General features: G+C 35.6%; 1 protein-coding gene across 1 annotated transcript; it reads left to right on the plus strand.

Annotated features, from left to right (window-relative positions):
- The first annotated feature begins 753 nt into the window (after window positions 1-753).
- ATP6V1G3 (ATPase H+ transporting V1 subunit G3) lies at window positions 754-17,484 on the plus strand. The gene is made up of 3 exons (XM_037825095.1): window positions 754-992; window positions 11,016-11,116; window positions 17,147-17,484. Exons 1-3 carry the CDS (start codon window positions 911-913, stop codon window positions 17,318-17,320), a joined length of 357 nt encoding a protein of 118 aa, XP_037681023.1. The 5' UTR covers window positions 754-910; the 3' UTR covers window positions 17,321-17,484.
- The last annotated feature ends 4,827 nt before the right edge of the window (window positions 17,485-22,311 follow it).

Raw genomic sequence — 22,311 nt, forward strand, 5'->3', positions numbered from 1 at the left:
TCGCAGATCATTTCAGGAAAAAAGCCTTGGCCATAAGTCAAAAGATTAGCTTTTCATTTCATATAAAAATTTTAGATGCGTATAAATGATATTTCATGATTCTCCACGGTGGACAACATTCGCATTTGTCTAGTCACTGCTAGATCGTATCAAATCAAATCAGATGGTTTTTACAGTACTATCTTAGGACAATACAAACATTGAGTAATATAAAATACATGTTTAAATGGTTTTAATTTTAACTTCAAAATCTATGATTATAATTTCCCTTAATAGTCATTTGTCATTCTAAAATCTCCCTAGAATTCTAGCATACAGCATTGCTAGACAGCAAAGAAATATTTCCTGTTACCTGAGACAGGAAAAGAAAGCAGTTCCCCCAGTCTATCTGCTATATGCAAGGCCAGGAAATCTCCTTCCCAGCAAAATGTTAAGAAATTTGCACCAAACAGATAATTGAAACACTAGACACAACTAAAGAAAAAGGACTGAAACTAGTACTCTATGGAAAAATCAAAGAAAGAGCTTGTAAATTGGAAGAAAAAAAAAATTCAATGAACCAGTCAATATTTCCTGGAAAAATAAGCAAGCTTCCAAAAGCTATCTTATTCACTTTTTTCTAAATAAATCAACACCCTTTAAAGTCTCCTATTTCATATGCAAGAGGTGAAGCTGGTAGAAATGAGAAGTTCTCAGCTTCCTCATATTGACTTAATTTGTTTTTCTGGATTCCACCCTTGGACTTTCCTTGGGTTCAGCTATCTGGCCCAATCAGACCAGTTTAGAACAAGCTATGTCTGGTACTCACTGTTGACACAACAATCTGAGTTGTGTAGTGATTCCAGTAAGGATAAATGGATCCCTCATTTTCCAGACTTCACAGAAACCACCCGGCTTGCAGCAGGTTGCTATGGCCAGCCAGTCTCAGGGGATCCATCAGCTCCTTCAGGCAGAAAAAAGGGCCAATAACAAGCTAGAGGAAGCCAAAAAGAGTAAGTCTCCATCCTGTCTGATCTGTGAGGGCTTTGTCTCAAATGTTCTTTAACTGGAGAAGGTGATGGAGTAGAATGAGCATGCACGGACTTTGGGGTCAGGCAAACCTCGGTTCAAACCCTGGTTCCACCACACTCACTGTGGGACATTGGGCCAGTTCTTTACAACTACCGACCCATATGTTCCTCATCACTAGAGCTGCTATGAAGTTGCCTAATTTAGATTATCTAAAGAGGGTATGTGCTAAGTAAAGAGATCATGGACATTGAAGTTATGGAGAGCTGGGCTTAAAACTTGGTTCTGCAACTTCCTTAACATTCTTGTGCCTCAGTTTTCTCAATATTGTATATGACTAAGAGATAGACAACTTCCAGATTGAATCCAAATTCTGCCACTTACCAGTGAGCAACCTGGAGCAAGTTGTTTATCCTCTGTAAGTATCCATTTCCTTTTCCGTAAAATTGGGAAAAATACCAGTGAATGTCTTCTCATTCTCATTCCTCTATTGAGGAATTTTAATTTCCAATATTTAAAAATATTTTCTTTTTATCCTAAATTTGTAACTTTATTTTGATTTAGTCATGCCTGTATACACTTACACAGGGAATGTTCTCAATAAATTTCAATTGTTTCTATTCTCTTTGATACTCATGACCACGAGAATTAGGTATTGTTAATATCATTCCCATTTCAGTAACAGAAACTGAGAGCTCTTGCTTTGTCCAAGGTAATATAAAAAACAATAAGCCATACAAAAAAGGACAAATATTTTATGATCTCACTGATATGAAATAATTAGAATTATATTATATATATATCAGAATCTAGAATATGGGTTGCTTGGGAATGGGGGTGAGGGTAGGGAATAAGGGTTAAGACTCCTTAAAATGTACTAGTTTCTATAGGAGATGATAAAAAAGTTTTGAGTACTGAATGGTGATAATGGTAGCATAAAATTGTGAATGTAATTAACAGCACTGAATTACATATTTGAATGTGGTTAAAAGGAGAAATTTTAGGTTGTATACATGGTACTAAGATAAATTGAAAAAAAAAATCCATGAACTGAACAACACAAACAGCAATTCCTGAATTAAACCATGGACAATAGTTAATAATACAATTATAAAAATGTGCCTTCATCAACTGTAACAAATGTACCACACCAATGCAGGGTGTTAATAATGGGGTGGGCTATGGGAACCCTGTATTTTTTTTAAATCAGTTTTTTAATTGTAGAATATAACATATATACATTAAAGTGATAATTTTCAAAATGTAATTTAACAAGTAGTTAGCAAATTTCAAAGAATGTTATGGGGAACCCTGTATTTTATGCATGATTTTTCTGTAAACCCACAACCTCTGTAATTAAATAAATAGATAAATACATAAACAAACAAACAAACAAACATAGAAATAAACAATAGGTGATATAGTGTCAGGTACTATGCTCAACATTTATCTCCTTTACTCCTCACAACCACCCTTCTTGTAAAGAGGGAAAATGATGCTTAGTGAAACCATGTAATTTGCCCAAAGTCGCACCAAGCTAAAATGATAGAGATGGAATTTGGATAGGGTCTACCTGATTCCCAAGCCAAAGATCTTAACCTCTGTACTTTGCAAAATTCACGTATTTTTTTACAATCAAAAACCTACCATGCAGTAGATCTACAACTCAAATTCAGATTCCCTGAGGCCAAAGCCTATGTTTTTTCCATGACCTCGTTCCATATCACATCATTATTTAATCTATAATAATTTGCAGTGTCATTTAACTCCTTTCTGATTGTCCTGCCTATGCAATCCAGCAAGATGGGTACCATGCCTTACCAATGTTGTTTATGTAATTCCTTAGGTGAAAGATGTAATATATAGAGAGTAGGTACTGACAAAACCTTAAATGTATTGAGTAAGATTAGGGAATAGTCCATTGTAATGCAGGAGGAGAAGTAGGGAATGAAGCACTGCAGTCCCCTGGGGTTTTGGATCAGAAGTAAAATCATTTTTCTTTCTTAAAATAAATTGTTTTCCTGACCCCTCAGCAGTGTGAGCACCGACAACAAAAAAGGAAAAGATTCCATGTGGGAGTGATAGAAGAGGAAAGAAGAAGAAAGATAGTGAAGACCAATTTTTCCTACTTCTCAATTTCTTTTTTGACAAAAAAAAAAAAAAAAAAAAAAAAAAAAAAAAAAAAAAAAAAAACATGCCAGTGATTGCAAGATGATTTAAATGCAAAATAATATTATAGAAAACAAAAAGTCAAGCATATGCTAGTTGAAACAGCATAGGACACTCTTTAACCACATTTAAAACTTCCAGAACAGTAAAACACTTTAAAATGTGATAATTATGTTGTCTTTGCTTCCTCATTGTGAAATAAAGAAAATGACAATATTAAGCACATGTATAATCAATATTATTATATGGTTCACACAATTTTTGCCAATGATTTCTTCTTTTCCAAGGTCACTAGAAAATACGAAAAATATTGTTAATCATGCAAGTTGCTTGGGGTGTGAGCTACAAGGACAACCTAGCCACAAATTTCATAATAAATATATAAGCCAAACTTAGTTTCTTTTCCTCTTGTAGCTATGTTGTGCTTAAGCAATCTTTCCTTAGAAGTCAGTATTGAAAAATACAAATTATCATTTGTGTAAAAAATGTTCACTTTACTTGCCAATAACTTAAAGTAATTGTATACTTTTTTCCCTTGGTCTATCATGTCTTCGTTCATGAATATTTAAACAGACTATTCAACCAGATATAGTAAATAGCCAAGCTCCTAAAAACATTTTGGAAAATATTTTGACTATCAACTACTAATCTCTGTGCTCTGCTTTACAGAAAATATCAGCCTGTCCTGTTTGCCTCACAGAGCACAGGTTTTGAGGCAGTTTTCACTAGATAGGAGCTGTTTGCTTACAAGACTATCAGCAGACAGCAGTTTATAGTTGCAACTTAAATTACACTCCCATTCTGGTCACATCTTAGACATTCTATAGCAAAATAGAAATACTGCCTTCTGCAGCCTGGTATTTTGTAATTTCCCTCATATTTCTTTAGTTTTTATTTCATTTATGTATTAATCAATTCGTATTTATTGGTGCCTACTGGTACCAAGCTTCTTTGATGAGTGTACCCTGATGAGTGGACCTAGATTTTTCCTTAGGGAACTCCAGGATAAGATAAGAAATCTACATTTAAAAGAGAAAGGAATAATGACACAACGGACGCAGATAGCCATCACTGTCGTAAACACGTATATTTTCATTTTGTATTTTTCCATAGAGACTCATTGGAAAACCTCACACGTTAAGGCAAAATAGAGATTAAAAACTAGTACCAATGAGTCACATATCAAGCACCATGGTAGAAAGTCTGTAATTACTTTCTCCTTCTTAAATGTATTTATTTGAAAGTCTCTCAGAACCTGTACATGGAGCCTCTGTTAAAGCAGGACACCTGAATATATATGAAAGAAAGAGCGGGAGGGGAAGAGGGACAGAGAAATTCGCACTAAACATTTTAGAAAAATACAAGAATAATAAGGTGGCTGCCAAAACTCATGAAAACTATTCCATTTAATATAATTACATATAATTAGGCTGCAATGTTAACACATTCCATTAAGGAGGACTGTCTTAGACACTGGTACAGTTGTTACATAATATAGCACATGGTGTGCAAGTTTTGCATTAAAGGATACAGATAAGAGAGTGTAGATTTGATGTATCAGGAACTCTCCTGAATGCTGTGAAGTGTGTAGAAATGGAATACACAGGTCCCTGCTTTCAAGAAACAGCTGCTGAGAGAGATAACATTTGAAAGGAGGAGTGGGCACAATTGTGGACAGGGGCATGTCATCAGGTGGTTCTGCATATCTGTAGCAGTTGTATAGCTAATGGCCCAGTAGACTGAGCTGTGGCAGTCCCAGCCCAGGCACCAGCGTATTGACGTTTGGAGAGTTGCTTTGGTTCCCCATTGTGGTATTAGCTGTTCAATAAGTACTGGATATATTACTTAACTCCAGAATATACATATATATTATTAATTGCATATGTATTTGCATATATCAGTGTTTAACTATCAATCCCTTCCCAATAAGGATGGGGAAGATGTCTCTTGCCCCACAGAGGCTATGGGTTAACCCTTGGTAGTAGACCTCTGTATCATCTGGTTAATCCCAAATGTGGGTCATCGCTTTGAGGGTCACACTAGCTTTTGCTTTATCAGCCATCCTCTTTCCCTGGTCTCCCGTTGATGCCTGGGCTCTTGGAGTCCTTTCATGTTGGATCCATGCCTCTTACAATATGTCTCTGCCTTAATTGTTATTACCACTAGGGTTTACTCTTCTCCTCTCTGCTTTTTCCTCTACGTTGTCTCTTTGCAACAGACTCAAAGAAGTTGCCTATATTCCCTGAGTCTATGTCAATTCATTCCACTTACTACTGAAACCGCTTTTGTCCCTACAACTCCACCAAAGCTGCTCTTTCCAAGGTCATCAATGCTCCTAAACCTGATGTTAATTTGATATCTCCTCACAATTGAATCCCTTTCTCATTTTTAAAACGTTTCCCTCATTTGACTTTAGGACATCAGTATCATGGTTCTTTTCCTGCCTTATTGTCTTCTTGTCAACTTCACAATCTCTAAAATTGGGGCCCCAATTTGGTCCTGGTCTCTTCTTTATCTACAATCACTTCCTAGATTATCCCATCCAATCCTATGACTTTAAGTTCAACTGCATGCTTATGACTCCCAAAGCTGATATTTCCAGCTGATCTCCCGATTCATGTAAACATCAGCCTTCTCAGCATCACCACTTAAATGCTTAATAGGCATCTCAGTTAAACTGCATTCTTGATTCCTGCTGCCCTACATTCGGAGTCATCACTGACTCACCTCTTTCTCATTCAATTCTGCCTTATAATACATATTCCTTCTCCTTACCAACTCCACTGCTACTTTACCATTTCTCATGAACATTCTCATTAACATTTGTCTGAACTATTGCAAAAGATTTCAGACTGATCTCCTTGCTTCTTCCCTTGCCCCTTCAATCTATTCTGGCTACAGCAGCCAAGGAAATCCTTTGAAGTCATAGGTAGCATTGTGTCACACCTTTGCTAAAACTCCTCATGGATTTAGCTTCTCAGGACCAAAATCCTTACCATGCCCTGTGAACTCCGCATGACCTGGCCCCACTGCTGCCTCTCTGATGACATTTCCTAACATTCAACCACCTTTCCTTTCTCCAGCCGCACTGCTGCTGTTTTTGCTGTTTCTTTAGCATGCCAAATACCCTCCTACCAACATCCTTTGCACTTGAAATTCCCTTTGCCTGGAATACTCTTCCTCCTCAGATACATGCATGATTTTTTTTTTTCACTTCCTTCAGGTCTCTGCTCATGTGTCACTTTATCTGTAAGGCCTTCTGTTGGGGAACAAATTATGTACCCCAGAAAAACATGTTCTTAATCTTAATCCATTTCTGTGAGTATGCACCCATTATGCATAGGATCTTTTGAAGATGTTACTTCACTTAAGATGTGGCCCAGCTGATCAGGTGGAGCTTTCAGCTGGATTACTGGAGTCCTTTATAAACAGAGTGAAATTCAGACAGAGGGAAAGAAACCATGGGAGAGGCAAGAAGCCAGAAATCAATGGAACAGAAAAGAAAGGAGAGGTTATAGCCATGTGACAGAAAAGTTAAGGACCCAAGGATTGTTGGCAGCCAGCCCCCAAATGCCACAATCTTCAAGGACAAAGCAAGGATTTGCCAACACCTGGATTTTGGACTTTTCCTAGCCTCACAACCATGAGCAGATAAATCTGGGTAGATTGTTTAGACTAAGCCATTACATGGCATTTGTTTTAACAGCTGGGAAATTAATGCACCTTCCCTGACCTATCTAAATTAGCACACCCCACCATCACTCCCTATCCCTTATGCTCCTTTATTCTTCACAGTACTTATCACCCCTGCCATACTATATACTCATTGTCTATTTTCTCTTTCTAGTTCCCCCCACTAGAATGCAAGCCCTATGAGAGCCGACGTATGTCTGTGTTTTTCACTACTGTGTCCACAGGTCTAGAACAGTGTCTAGTACATAGGAGACATCCAGGAATATTGGTTGATTAAATACCTCTTACTTGATTTCTCTGTATCAGTTGGTACTGTTGGCCACATCCTTCTTGGAATGTTCTTATCTTTCATTTGGTGCCCCCTACTTTTCTGATCAATATTCTCACCCTTTTCCTGAGGCTCCTCTTCTTTTTCTCATCCTTTAAAAGAATTCACCCTAGGTTTTGACCTGAGCACTCTCTTCTCCTCATTCTATAAATTTTCCCTTGAATTTGTTTGCCATGACTGCCAAGTACATAAACCGAGAAGACTGATGCCCAAATATCTCCCTCCATTTCAGATCTTTCTCCTAGATTCTAAACCTGTCTATCCAGCTTCCCACTGAATATCTCCACCTACGTGGCCGCAGAGAAGCCGTCAGAGGCTTTGCTAGTGACAGCCTGAAGACCTTCCCTCAAACTCACCCCTTACTTGCTGCCCTCTTTCTTAGCAAAAGGCTCCCAGGAATTGGGCCTGTTTTCCTAATAACGTTAAAAAAAATAATAACTGAGTAACTCATCTTTGTTGAGCACTTCATGTGCATTCATTCTAATCCTTCTAATGATTCTTTGCAATAGATTATTAAATCTGTTTTATAGGTGAGAAACCTCCTCAGAAATGCTATATAACTTGCTCAAGATCACAAAACTGCTAATTTCTTATAGGAGTGGTGCCTAGCATATAATTCTGATTGTCTTCTGAAATAATAAATGAAAGTCCACTTTCCCAGTCAGAAAAACCTTCCAACACCGGTTTAGCAATCCAAGCAACAGGATAGGTTTTTCTATGCCTCAAGTGGTCATTTAAATATCTTAGAAAGTATCTTCTTGCATTTTTCTAATCCCCAGAATGGATTGTCCCTCTCCATTGCTGTACTGGCTAATAAGTTGACTCAATTAATGGTCATCTCTTCTGAAGCCTTGCCTGACCTCCCCAGCAGTGCTCTCTGGTCACCATTCCACATATCTGGGTCTACTTCTTTATATTTCTGTTTTACCGTGTGAACATAAGGCATTATGTGAATAGTGGGGGAGGTGAGAGAAGGACAGATTCTTTAGAACTTTTAGTAGTAGATATCTCCATAAATGTGATTTTTTTTTACTGTAACAGAACAAATAAAACCAAGACTTATATTTCATTATTTTCACTTGATTTTTGTACTCTTCACAATTTATGAATTATAATTTCCTCTTGGAAGCTGGAACAGCAGGTACACATTTCCAAAATGCACTGTATTTATGCCTCCTGGAGACAAAGGACCATAACATGTGTACTTCTCTATCCTCTATTTCTAGCCCCATGCATAGTGTATACTAGGTGTTCAGTAAATATTGAATGAATAATGGATGAATAAATGAAAACTGTCCTTTCCCACACTATGCTGCCATGCCTACTTTAGCAATATTTAAAATTTAGATGCATAAGATGACCACAATTTCTAAACCAAAACTCAGAACATTTGTTCTGATTAGCCTAAATGTCCTTGTAGGAAATTTGGGACTAAATATTACATTGTCGTATTTGAAATCTGGACCATCCCATATGGTCACCCCATGTCTTACATGGAAAATACTGAACAATAAGAATAAACCTCCTTTTGGTTCACAACAGTCATGTTTTTAATGCTTAAGAAGAAAGAGGTATAATTTTAAATTTGGACATCTTCATATACAGGCACAGAAGCAAGCTAGAGGTTAAAATGAGTGGATATGCAGCATTCATTTTGCTTCACCTCCAGCAGAACAGCGGGTTTTGGACTAGTTTCTTCCGCTGGATTAAATCAGGTGTAGCAGAGCAGCCTCTCACACAGCAGCAGCTGCTGAGTCTATCCAGAAAATTGCTGCACCAGCAGCGATTTCCCTGTGGCTCTTCTATTTAATTGAATGAGAACCAGCAGGTGACCGGTGCCAGGACGGGGGAATCACAGACACACTCTGAGCCTGTCACTGTGTGATGGAGCTAATATACAGACTCTTAGTGGAGTGCTTGATTCTGCTCAGGGGTAGGGCACACAGAGCTTTTCTTAATTTTTTTTTATTTGCTACAAAGTTGTACCTTTGAAACCAATATTTTTACATATTATGCAATTGTGGTAGAGTAATGATGTTTCATGTGTTTTATTTTATAAAATAATTATGTATTCTATGATCCATTATTACTAAGAAAATGCTAATACATCTTAAATGTATTTTTGTTCTGATGTTAATGACAAGAAGTGATGGGAAAGTGAATTGGGGATCAAGAGATGGTTTTCCCTACCAAATTATCATCTATTTGCTCTGTTCACAGAGAATCTGCTTGAAGAGTGTGTGTTTGCTGCCACAAAATGGTTAGCAATGTTGAGAATGAAGGAATCAGTATATAAAAACAGTTGTGAGCATTAATCAAGGAGGAAAAAGGTGAACACTGCTGTTACCATTCCATTAACTCTCAAGCATCAGATGTGAGAATTAATTTTCACCAGTCCTTGCATTTTAAAGAGAGTAAAGACAGGGCAAAATATCTGTTCTGAATGAGGTTTACCCAGGGTAATAGGGATTAAAACAGACACATTTTGATTTGTAACTCAGTGAATCTATTTTTATTCCATAAAATATACAGTGAATAGCAAAAAAACTCATTTATAGCAGGTTAAGAAATTTGGAAATGATCTACCATTGAAGGTTGCAAAAATGTTTAAATACATAGATGATTGATAGATAAGACTGATTGATAGATGATAAATAATGATGTTAGATAGATAAAGGTAGATGATGATAAATTAGATAGATAGATAGATAGATAGATAGATAGATAATAGAGAGTAAAAATTTGTTAGATTTTCTTTTATGTTATTTAATAAGAACTTTAGCTCAGGGTTTAGCTCAAACAATATAACCAAGATTTGACAAAAATTATAAACAAAAGTTTAACAGAAATTATTAGAAATGAAAATGTAGTAAATGGACGAAAGAATGAAGACATTTAATTGAAACTGAAAGACAATAGATACAGAGGGAAAAAAAACTTTAATATAGTTCAGAATTCCTTTAAAGTTTTAGTGATGACAAAGCATTAGTACCTAAACCTCTTGAAGGTGGTAGGAGGTGGTGGTATAGCAGCAATTAATATTAGACTATAATCCCAAAACATATTCTGGTTGTCAAAAAATTTATGTGCTTAGCCAATGATCTCCATAGCGCTGTATTTGTCTAAAAGTTTCATCTATCTTGCTTACACCTTTGCGCCTAATAAAAGAAAAGCGCTTCATAACTAAATCTCCTGACCAATAAAAACAATTGGTTTTACAACCACTTTCAAGTCCCCCTCAGAGAAAGCTAGTACAAAAATAAATAAATAAATAAATAAATAAATCTACTTTGATGTAATGTGGGGCTTAATCAGACATTCTATGGTCAACAAATGGTAAGGAAAAATCCCAATAAAATGCTAAAAAAAAAAAAAAAAAAGACCAGTTGCTTGATAGAGTCTGAGTTGCATGTTTGTAGTGCCTTTGGAGTTCTGCCAGTGTTAAATAGGATCCAGTTGGTGAGGACTGAAGGATTCCTGGCAGCAAATCAGGACAGAAAATCTGATTAAATAATGTCTTTTCGAGTAAGTGACAGCTAAAATCTGTTCTCTGGCTGTTACTGCTGTGAATAAAGGGACAGCTATTTTATTTAAACATGCAAGTGTGAAAGAGATTTGTCATTTCCATGTTCTAAAGAATCCAATTGAAAAAAGAAGCACTTGTTTGATATGTCTATTATTTTTGATGAAGTTTGTTATTCTAGAAAAATTCATAAAACGTCATGTAGATTTCACATATTTTTTAAAAATCAAGTTTGAAATTCTATTTGTATTAAAAAGAAATATTACTCCTTTCTATGCCACTGTTAACTTTCAGGAAAAGGGAAGCGAATAAAACAAGCTAAGGAAGAAGCTATGGCAGAAATTGACCAGTATAGAATGCTGAGAGAGAAGGAATTTAGGCTGAAACAATCTAAGGTAAGTCTGAAAGTCAACACTGATTTTTATGCAGCACAGATTATAAAATATTAACACACATCAGATGTAACATAGAATATCAGGGAAGAAACAAAACCACTGGGATTGAGCAGATATACCCAACCAAGGCTGACTATCAAACTATGTCTTAAACATAGCAGAATTACTGATTTTACATTTTACTTTCAATGCATTTTTGATTTGTCATATCAATAGTCAAGTAATAGTTTATATACAATATATAAACTAATATATAAAATAGTTTAAATATAAACTATTTTTATATAAAATATATAATCATACTCTCAAATATATAAATGGAAGAAATCGGTTAAGCGTCCTTTCTACTGTAGATTATTGACTAGCTAACACACTTTAGTAAGAAGAAAACTTCAGAAAACATTTTTGTCAACTAATGTTTACAAGTAGAATCCATAAAAAGTGTTGGACACTAAGTTATAGAATGAATTTGTTAAGCCAGTTTTTCTTTGGCGGATCCACAATTTACAAATGACCAAAGAAGATATTTTTTGCAAATTATTCAAAAGCCCTTTTGGTATTTCCTCATGATTTTCTATTGGACTGGATGGTTTTATTCAATAAATCTTTCATGAAAAGTGTGACACATTACTTTTTCCTACACCAGTATTTTTTAAATATCTGTAGTTTACAGTTAAAATAAGTACATGAAATTTTCAGAGCTAACTTCCTCCTTTCCATTTTACAAGATGAACTAAAAAGTATAAATTATTAAAATCAGTGCATCATAACTAAAGTTTAGAGGATATTTTTCTTTTGCCACAATAAAAATATAAACAAAACTGCGCAGATGCCTGACATTGCAAAATGAAGAACAAGCTGTTTGGAAATCTCTTGGCTTGCAATTTTTATTTAGTGCTAAGTAGATGAAGAGGTCATGTAGGATCAGGTAAATTTGACCCTAAGGTAGGAAAAACTTTTCCAGTAGGCTCCTTCTTAAATAAATAGTCCATCCTGAATAAAGTGGACTATCCAAAAAACAATAAATTCTTCTTATCAATATTTGGAAAAAGAAATTCCAAAGTCCACACTTGGACAAATGGCATATTTGGCTGCATGAGTGGCTCTTGGATAACTTTCTAACCACATTTCTTAACACACTTACTCCCAGAAATTCTATTCTAGCCATACTGGTCTTCCTGCTTGTCCTCAAACACATCGATCATGCCACTGCCACAGTGCTTTTGCACGTGACTCCCTTTACCCAGAATCCTCTTCTTTTAGACCCATGTATCTTTCTTTGGTCCCTATTCAATTATTAACTACTTGCCTGGATCACCTCATAAGTAAAGGAGACTAATACCCCATTAGAGTTCATTACTTTTCTTTATAACATTTATCACTACCTGATATCAGATTATATGTTTACATTTTTGCTTATTGCCTATCTTTCCTTGAAGACTTTAAACAACAAAAGAGTAGGGATTTTCAAGAGTCTCCCCGAGTGCCTCTTTGTTGCTCTGATGCGGCCCCTCTCTCTAGCTAAGCCACCTTGGCAGGTGAAATCACTGCCTTCCCCCCTACATGGGACCTAACTCCCAGGGGTATAAATCTCCCTGGCAGCACAGAATATGACTCCCAGAGATGAATCTGGGCCCGGCATCATGGGATTGAGACCATCTTCTTGACCAAAGGGGGGATGCAAAATTAAATGAAATAAAGTTTCAGTGGCCGAGAGATTTCAGATGGAGCCGAGAGGTCACTCTGGTGGACATTCTTACGTACTATATAGATAACACTTTTTAGGTTTTAATGTAGTGGAATATCTAGAAGTAAATACCTGAAACTATCAGACTCCAACCCAGTAGACTTGACTCTTGAAGATGATTGTATAATAATGTAGATTACGAGGGGTTACAGTGTGATTGTGAAAACCCTGTGGATCTCACTCCCTTTATCCAGTGTATGGATGGATGAGTAGAAAAATGGGGACAAAAACTAAATGAAAAGTATGGTGGGATGGGGGGGGGATGATTTGTGTGTTCTTTCTTACTTTTATTTTTTATTCTTATTCTGTTTCTTTCTGGTGTAAGGAAAATGTTCAAAAATAGATTGGGGTGATGAATGCACAACTATATGATGGTACTACGAATAGTTGATTGTACACCATGGATGATTGTATGGTATGTGAATATATCTCAATAAAACCGAATTTACGAAAAAAAAAAAAAAGAGCAGGGGTTTTCTTCTCTGTTGTTTGCCTAGACACTAGAACAAAGTCTGGTCCATAGTAGGAATGCAATGAGTATTTGTTGAAAGAATGAATAACCAAGCATTTCTTCTGTGCCTTTATCTTTGCTATTGATTCCCTTCACAACCATGACATAATAAGACCCAAGAAAATAATAATCCTCAACACCAATCTTATGTAGGCCATTTCTGATGCAATTTTTTTTTAAGTACTAACAAAACTGCACATAAATTGTGTTAAATCTCTTGAAATACTCCTTCAGAAGAGTCTTATAAGATGTGAATCTGGTTTGGGATATTTGCTCTCTGCTTTGGACAATAATTAAAACTCTTCATCAGTCTCATAATTAGAGCTTTAAGCCAATTTCACAGCTAGTTGATCAAAAGCTCACTTAGAAAGGTCAACATGTTTAGGTCTCTGCTATTTCAAGCATATTGTAAAACCATTAGCACAGATCTTCTATCCTTGGCATGACCTCCATATGTCAGGCATGTTGCTATTCCAGTTAAATCTCGTCATCATTAACCCAGAGCAACCAGGAGGTCTGGGAGGAGACCAAAGAAGCCAATTTTCTGCCTGCTGTGGGTGCTGCACTATGATATTACTTTTTTGTGTTGCTTTTTAGCTCTTGTTAATGTATGTGGGTTTTTTTTTTTTTTTTCAAGTCTCCCGATTTATCAACAGAAGCAGGTGCTCCAGTGTGGGTTTTAAATCAACAAATATTGTTTTATCGAAGATTTATTTATCCCTTGCTTATCATTGTTACCCAATACAACATCTTCTATTGAAGAAGATATTACATTGCTAAAAAAGAAATTGGGACTACAGTGAAAATGTTAAATCCATTGTTAACACAAGTGACAGGGAGATGGACCATGAATCTAAACAAAAGACCTGAAAAAGGCTGCCTTGGGCATATTGAAAATTTTTATCTCTTTAATCTTTCTTCTTGAATTCATATGGTGAAGCAATCACAAATTGAGTGCACCAAACTGTATTTTGCTTATGATGCTAGGACCTGAATCTGTGGTTTACCTTACAATGGGACGTTTGAACATCTTACTGAGAATTTAAAGCATGGATCCCACCAACATCATCGGTCATTATGCTGTAAATCTTTCAACAACATCAGTCTCAACTTTGCAGTTTTGAAAACTAACCTGGAGAAGTCCTTAAGTGGCACCCTTTGACCAAATGTATCATTACACATAACAGAATTAACAACTTCTGCTTTATACAGTGTCCACACATTCAGGCAGCAGGTTTCTGTCAACAGGTGCAACAGAACACAAGTAATGAATTCTATGTAATACCTGAAGATCTGATTATTCTATTCGGCTCGGCAAATCTGTATTGAGTCTCTACTATGTTCCAGGCACTGTTCAAGACACTTACAATACATCATTGAACAAGATGACATTGATTCCTGCCTTTGTGGCACTTACCTTCATTCATTTAAATTTCTTCGTAGGTTACATCAACACTCTGCCTGCAAATACAAAGGTACAGAATGCAGGTTCTTTCTAAGCAAGGCCATTTAGAATAGTGTTATGGTTAGTCATTGTCATAGTACTGTCAAAGAAACACTGTAGAAACAGATTACTTGAGATCAGATAAACTCAGAAATAATATTGCATTTTTTAATGCATGATGAGATACTTTAGGATTATGGACTATTGCAAGGATGTTTCAATGTTTCTGAAAGTGCAACATGGATTAGAGAGAGAAAAAGTGCAAGCAGGGCAATCAATGAAAAATCATAATAACCAATAACATTTACTGAATACTGGCTCAGTACTAGGTTTCTGTGTTAATTACCACCTTCAAAGTAAATATCTTCAGAAAATTCTCATGCTGTCTTAGCAAGAATACAGCTAACACAATAGCTGCCATTTACTGCACTAGATCTGTGCTGTCCAATATGATGGCCTCTTCTCATGTGACCACTGAGCACTTGAATTGTACCTAGCCCAAATTAAGATGTCCTCTAAGTATAAAATACATACAGTACTGGAATTAAGAATTCATATTAAGTAATAATTTTTATATTTATTACACATTAACATCATATTTTGGATATATTGGGTTAAATAAGATATGTTATTAAAATTAATTTCATTTACTTCTTTATATTTTTTCAATGTGGCTTTTAGAAAATGTTGAATTACTTATATGGCTCACTTGGTGGCTAGTATTATATTTCTATTGGATAGCACAGCTCTGTACACTTTACACTCATGAATCTGGTTTACTTTCTATAACATTTCTACCAACTAAGTGATGTCATTTCCATTTTAAAAATAAACATGCAGGACTGTGGCATTAAAATAGCCTATGAAAAACTCTTTTCACCAATACTCCTAAGAAAAATAGGTAATAGTTCTACAATAATTTGTCTTCTTAATTTTTCAGTCACTAATGTTGGATTCAGGGGAAAACCAAATTTGAGTGTGGTAGAACACTGCAAATATTTCAGTTTGATAGAACAAGTTTAAGTCGTTCTCTCCTATTTTTAAACTTCTTAGCAGAGGAAATTTGGTCCATATGTTTCTGCCTCTTGTGTACTCACTTATCAAAATATTATTTTGTAAAAGTTATTTGATGTCTTAGAAGCTATATCTTCTCAAAATTATTTTCTTTAAACTGGGAAGTTCCTATTGCCTGGACAATAAACAGAAAAGAACTTGACTCCCACAGCTCCATCTCCTTTGATTTCAATTCTAAGACCCAGAAAGATCAAGTGGATTCTAGAATTTAGAATACATTAGCAACCTGGAAGTAGAAGTCAATCAGTAGTGGAGTCTCTCAGAATAAATTAAATGCATACCTACGATAAACACTCACAGAAGAGAAAAATAAACAAAACAAACAAACAAAAAAGAAAAAACCCAGCTGTCTTGACTTAACAATGCTGTGTTTAAGAAATTCTGAGTTTACAAAGGAGATAAAGTAGGAATTGATTGCTTGCTTTAGCAAAGGTAGCTTTACAAAGGGTTTCACTGCAGAGGTCCTTTAAATTGTTAGCTCTCCTGGTGAAATTATATGTTGGTCAAATCATTACTTGACAGAGAAGCTAAGGGGATAGAGGAGGTCATGGAAAATACAGACAAATCAGAAAGAAATATTAAACTGCCTCTAGAGCTATAATGTAACTATATGGACAAGTAAATCTCAATTCTGAACAAATTATTTACACTAAAATTTTCAAAATTATAGTTATAACCCCCAAAGATAGATCTATACATGTAAAAATAGCTTACTAGACATACTGATGGCTGTATCTTTCTGAAAAAAAAAAAAAAAAAAAAAAAACACAACTTGTTGGTTTAATCAGTACAAACAATGGAATTTAAAACTAAACAGTTATTCGCCCTTTAAACCCAGCAAAAATGGGTTTAATAATGTTTTTCAACTTTATTTTCCAGACTGTTAATTCAGAAATTAAGCAATAGAGAAGATACTGGAACTGGATAGAAACCCTTATAAATACATGAAAATGTGATGAAAATACCTCTGAGCATGGTGTACTGGTCATAAACTTGTATTCAGTTTGTACCTTGTGGAGATCAACTTAGAAGTGGAAGTAATGGACCAGCTTCCATTTTTTAAGAAAGTTCAACCATCTCACTCATGGTATTAGCAATCCTGTCTGATCTCTGTGAAAATTCTGGAAAAATAATACATAATGTGTATACCATAGAACAATCATTGATGAATAGACCAAAATAAATTTAACTTATAAAACAACAAAATTTAAATATATTGTATAAGGTAGTGAATTCTGTCTTTTGTTTTGGTAGACAATGGGCTCTCAGAGTAATCTCTCAGAGGAAATAGAAGAACAAACACTAGGGAAGATACAAGAACTAAATGGAAGTTACCACAAGTACATGGAAAGCGTGATGAAACAGCTTCTGAGCATGGTCTGTGACATGAAACCAGAAATTCATGTGAATTACAGAGCCAACATGTAACCATGCACCACAGTCTTCAATAAATGGTGTGTGCATGCCAGCTGGTTGCTTATGCCTTCGTGTTTATATTAAGAAATCAAAATGTTAATTTTAAATTTATTGACAACTATGGACTTCAATGTGACATAAATCACACATCAGTGCAGAATTAAACTAATGTTAATCCTCCCCGGTAATAGTTATGTCCTAGATGTCTAACTTGGAGTAAGTCAAGAATGCAGAATTGCATATCTTTTGACATTTGACAGAAAAACATGGTCCCAACATTGTTTTTTTTTTTCCTTATTTCTTCTTCTTTTTATTAATTTAGAAAATGTAATCTTCATTGTGTGTTAAAAGAGAATCTTTAAATGAGGTATAATCAAGACTCATAAAGATATATGTAGGTACATATAAAATGAACGTATATCAAGAATTTTGCAATATACACCATCGCAATAGTATTTTTTAGATGTTATCCAAGAAGTATTTTGGAAAAATCTTGGATCGTTTTTATGTAGCATAATTTTTCTTGGGATGCAAATCTTACAACGATCCTTTAATAAGAACCAGCAATCTGGAGCACACTGAAGGGCATTCTAAACTGTGGCTTGAATGACCCACTAAGCCCACTAAAGAGATGAGAAAACCTGACTAGGGCAAACCAGTTCATGCTAGTCCTCTGCCTTGTCTGGGCTCACCACCTTTCCGGCTTCCAGACTAACTTCGCTGTGAAATCCCATCACATTCCATGTATGACTTTTTGGATTCACAGTGAGTTTTCCTTGTCCGTGGAAGAACACATGGATCTCCCTGGCTTTCTCACCCACCTTGGCTGCTCATGCTAACCCTGGAAGTGTGATCACTTTGAACCTGGTCCCTTAACAACTCTGCTAAGGATACAAAAGTGAGAGCTTCATGCCCCACAGGGTCACTGCAAAGCCCTATGACAGCATTTTGAAGTAGCCCTATAAATATTTAATTTTAAGCAAAATGCTTTGGCTGCACTTTTAAGGTTTTTTTATATGTGTACAGCCACAAATTTAAAAACAAAAAGTCCAATCAGCATACTTGAAGAATGTAATACTTAAACTCTCAGTGCTACCTTATGGTTCACTGGACTATGGTTAACAGGACTTTTTATTATTTTTATTATTATTATTATTTTTATTATTATTATTATTATTATGGTTTTTTCCGGATGGGGTTGGGGGGGTCTTTTATTTTTCTTTTGAAATGAAGAAGTGATGTTTTTAAGTGAAAAGAAAAGAATTTTATTTAACTCATTAATGAAGGAGGAAATCAATAAGGTTTTACTAGTTCAAAGAAGAATTCTAAGCACCATATATATATTCATTAAATATGTATATGTGTGTGTATATATATATGTATATATAGTAAATAATGATAAAATGAGTTTACAAATACATTCAAAACTGGCTCATTCCACAGGGTTGAGTGAGGAGGGTAATCAATTATCCCTCCAACAGTCAGAATTAATTTGCATGTCTATGAACAAAAATAATTTGCACTGCTACCAATTACCTAAAATTTTCAGAGTTGTAGGCAACTGATAGAATAGCTCTAAAACAATGAAAGAGTCAAACCTCCTAAAATCAGAAAACCAGGATTTAGGGGAAGTAGACAATGTCTAGTCTAGAAAAGGATAACAAGATTGCCAAGCAGTGTTGAATGTCTAGATGAGATTTACTGTCATGTAAAATGAGACTAATTAATTCGGTTGAATGTTTCTCTCTGGTGTTGGTGAGCTGCTCAGGTGCAGGCAGGAAGTAGGGCCATGGTTGGTTCCACCTCTAGACTCATCAACAAAGACCTGAGGGCAACTCTCGAGCACTGCTTTCCTCAGCTCTAAAGGTGAACTGGGATAATTCTTCTCAATATGGCTACTTTCACCATAAATTCAAAGAAATTAAGATAATTTGGAAAAAAAGCAATGAAAAGGAAAATAGGAATCTAAACACAGGAGTTAAAAATTTAACAATTTGATTTCATCAACAAGAAGAATGATCACTCTGGTGATTCTGTGTGGTCTTCCTATCTGTCCTTCTCTCTTGGGTCTGCCTGATGTTGGCAGAGTTGGAAGTAACCAATATAGTGACTTTCCTCACTCACTTCCAAAAGCGGCCTGAGGAAGCTATTTACTAATGACATAAGTGGTAAAACTTACATCCTGTGCAGTACTGGTCACTCATTCACTCATTTATTTATTTGATCAACATTGTCGAGTTTTATTACATCCCACAATTGACTTTAGAACTGAGAAGACTACCACAGCTATTAATCAAGTTGACAAGTCCCATATTTTCACTATAATACAGGACCTCTGAGTGACCCAAGTTCTCACTTCCAGTTTAAGATGAGGTGCATCTTGAGTGCACTGGATTTCCCTGTATCCTCAAATCAATTAAACTCCTACTATGGCACTATGAACAGAAAGCATATTTACTATGAATGCTATTAAAGAGGTAGTGTACAATATCAGTTAAGAATCCCATCCCTGGGACTAGACTACTGGATTCATACTGTAACATCACCAGTTACCAGCTCTGTGACCTTCAGTCTGCTACATAACTTCTCTGTGTTTCAGTTCCCTGATTTTTAAAACAGAAATAATATTATTACCACAAAGAGTTATTGTAAGTATTAAATAACTAGGTACCCACAAAGTGCCCAGAATATTACCTAGCACATGAGGGATATATGTTTATAACAATAAGAATTATTATTAAAACAGTTGGAAAGGACTAAGCCAAATAAGCTGATTTAAGGATAAAATGAATGTGGAAGGTAGGTATGAGATGAGGGAAGGCAGAAAATCATTTTAATTTACTTTCACAACCAGTTAAATAGACCATCTCATAAGATTATTTCACTTTTAAGGTAGAATAACTCTAAATTGCTTACCTTCAGTTAAGTAGAATCCAATGAAACAGAGTTTTAACTGAGCCTGTTCTATCATATTAGCACTTTCATTGAAAAAGCTTTGATGACTGTCAACTTGTTATGATTTTTTTCATGTGTAATCAATTAATAAGAACATATGTGTTCCATAGACAAACCCCAAAGATATTTAGAGATTGCCATGAACATGAGAACCTTGCCAATATTCTGAAAACCTGTTTAATAGTGGAATTCACAGTTTTTAGTCACAGTTCAGAAAGATGCTTTCCTAAGCAAAAATGTAAACACCCCAAGTAACACCACCAGCACCGAATATTGTGTACATCTACGATTACAGCAGAGGCAAGAAACTTTGCACAGTGACAATATCAGTGTCAGTGAGGTCTAAAGGAGCTGTGATTTTGGTGATTGAAACTTGCACAGACTACCACTTATGAAAGGACTTTCAAAATTATCTGTGACCACACAGACAAGAAAGAGGAAACATCAAGGAATATAAACCAACACAGTACCACCACCACCAAGCCATGAAATGAGTTAATGTCTCTAGTAAAAATGAACTAGTACCACTCTCCTCAACTCAGGTTAAGGTCTTGAGAAGGTGAGAAAGAAAACAAAAGAGCAGCAGGCAATAGAAAACAAAATAATATTCTCAAGGCCAGTTATAACACTAAGCTGTTTCCTTTGCCTGCAATATCCTTTCCTCCCTTTTCTGCCTGGCAAACCCCTACTAGTTCTGCAAGGTGGGGTTCATAGGTTTGTCTAGCTTGTGAAATCTTACCCAGCTATTCTGAGAAAGGTGGTCATTACCTCTTCAGTGATTCTATAGCTCTACTTTTGCACTTACCATACTAGATGGCATTTAGCCGTATTTGTCTTTCCCATGAACTGTGATTTTCCCAGGATCAGAAGCTACATCTTGATCATCCTTGTCTCCCAAGGCCTAACTTAATGCTTGGCATATATATTGGTTAATGACTGATTAATATGTTTAGGACAACCAATAACCTACCTTCATTGCATGTTAATATTAATCAGTAGTTACTATTGTGATATGAAAAGAAACTCCCATGAACATTCCAACAGGAATCTCACAAAATTAGAACTTAAAACATTTCTTAGAATCTCTTATTTGTCTGCCAGAAAGACTAACAATAAACATCGTAAGAAACACTTAATAGTAACTCAAAATGATATTGGGAGGCATAAAGCTGTGCAAGCTGAGAACTGGGGATTAAGTAATGATCACAGCTTAAAAGGGGAACTCTATATTGTACGCATTATTTTTCTGTAAACTTCTCTAACAAAACAAAACAAAACAAATGAACAAAAAAGGCACATTCACCCAGGTAACCTCCTTACTGACTAGATATTTCACTGGATTAATATATGCTTTAAGGCATGTCCACTTTCTCTTAAAAGAGCTGTAAAATATGTATATTTATGAGAAGATTCTCATAGAATTACTGTGATATAATTCTTACTAAATCTAAAGGTATTTTTTTCCCAGCAATCATCCTCTTATGCCTTTTCAGAACTTGATATTCCTGATTACCTACTTATTGAAGCACTCACCTGCCTGAATTTCTGTGATACGACGTTTCTCCTCTTTCTGAACACTTTGAGAATGACTTCTCTAAATTAATTCTGGCTGTGCTTCTCTTCTATGCCTAGAAAGGTCAGTATTTGCTAAGTGTTCATCTTAGGCCTCCTCACTACATTCTTTACTTGAGCACACTTATCTATTTTCATGGCTTCAGTTACCTTCTCTTTATGGGTGACGATGAAATCTGCCTCAGCCTTGCTCCTCCCTTACCAGCAATTCACATCTCTGTAACTGCGCTGTAGGACAACCCCATTTGAAAAACCAGCCATTTCCTCTAATTCAGTGTCTCTAGCATTTAATTTATTTTTTTCCTCTGCAAAACTAACTACAATTGTCTTCTATTGTCATATCTTTCAACGCAGTCACAATTCTTCCAGTCTCTCAAACTAGAAACCCTAGTCTGACTTGATTACTTTTTATCCTCATCATGTGAATCCAATCTGCCACTACATGTTATTAAATTCTTCCTTTGAAACATCCCAGA

The sequence above is a fragment of the Choloepus didactylus genome, chromosome 2 (genome assembly GCF_015220235.1).
Source record: "Choloepus didactylus isolate mChoDid1 chromosome 2, mChoDid1.pri, whole genome shotgun sequence".
Taxonomy (NCBI): Eukaryota; Metazoa; Chordata; class Mammalia; order Pilosa; family Megalonychidae; genus Choloepus; species Choloepus didactylus.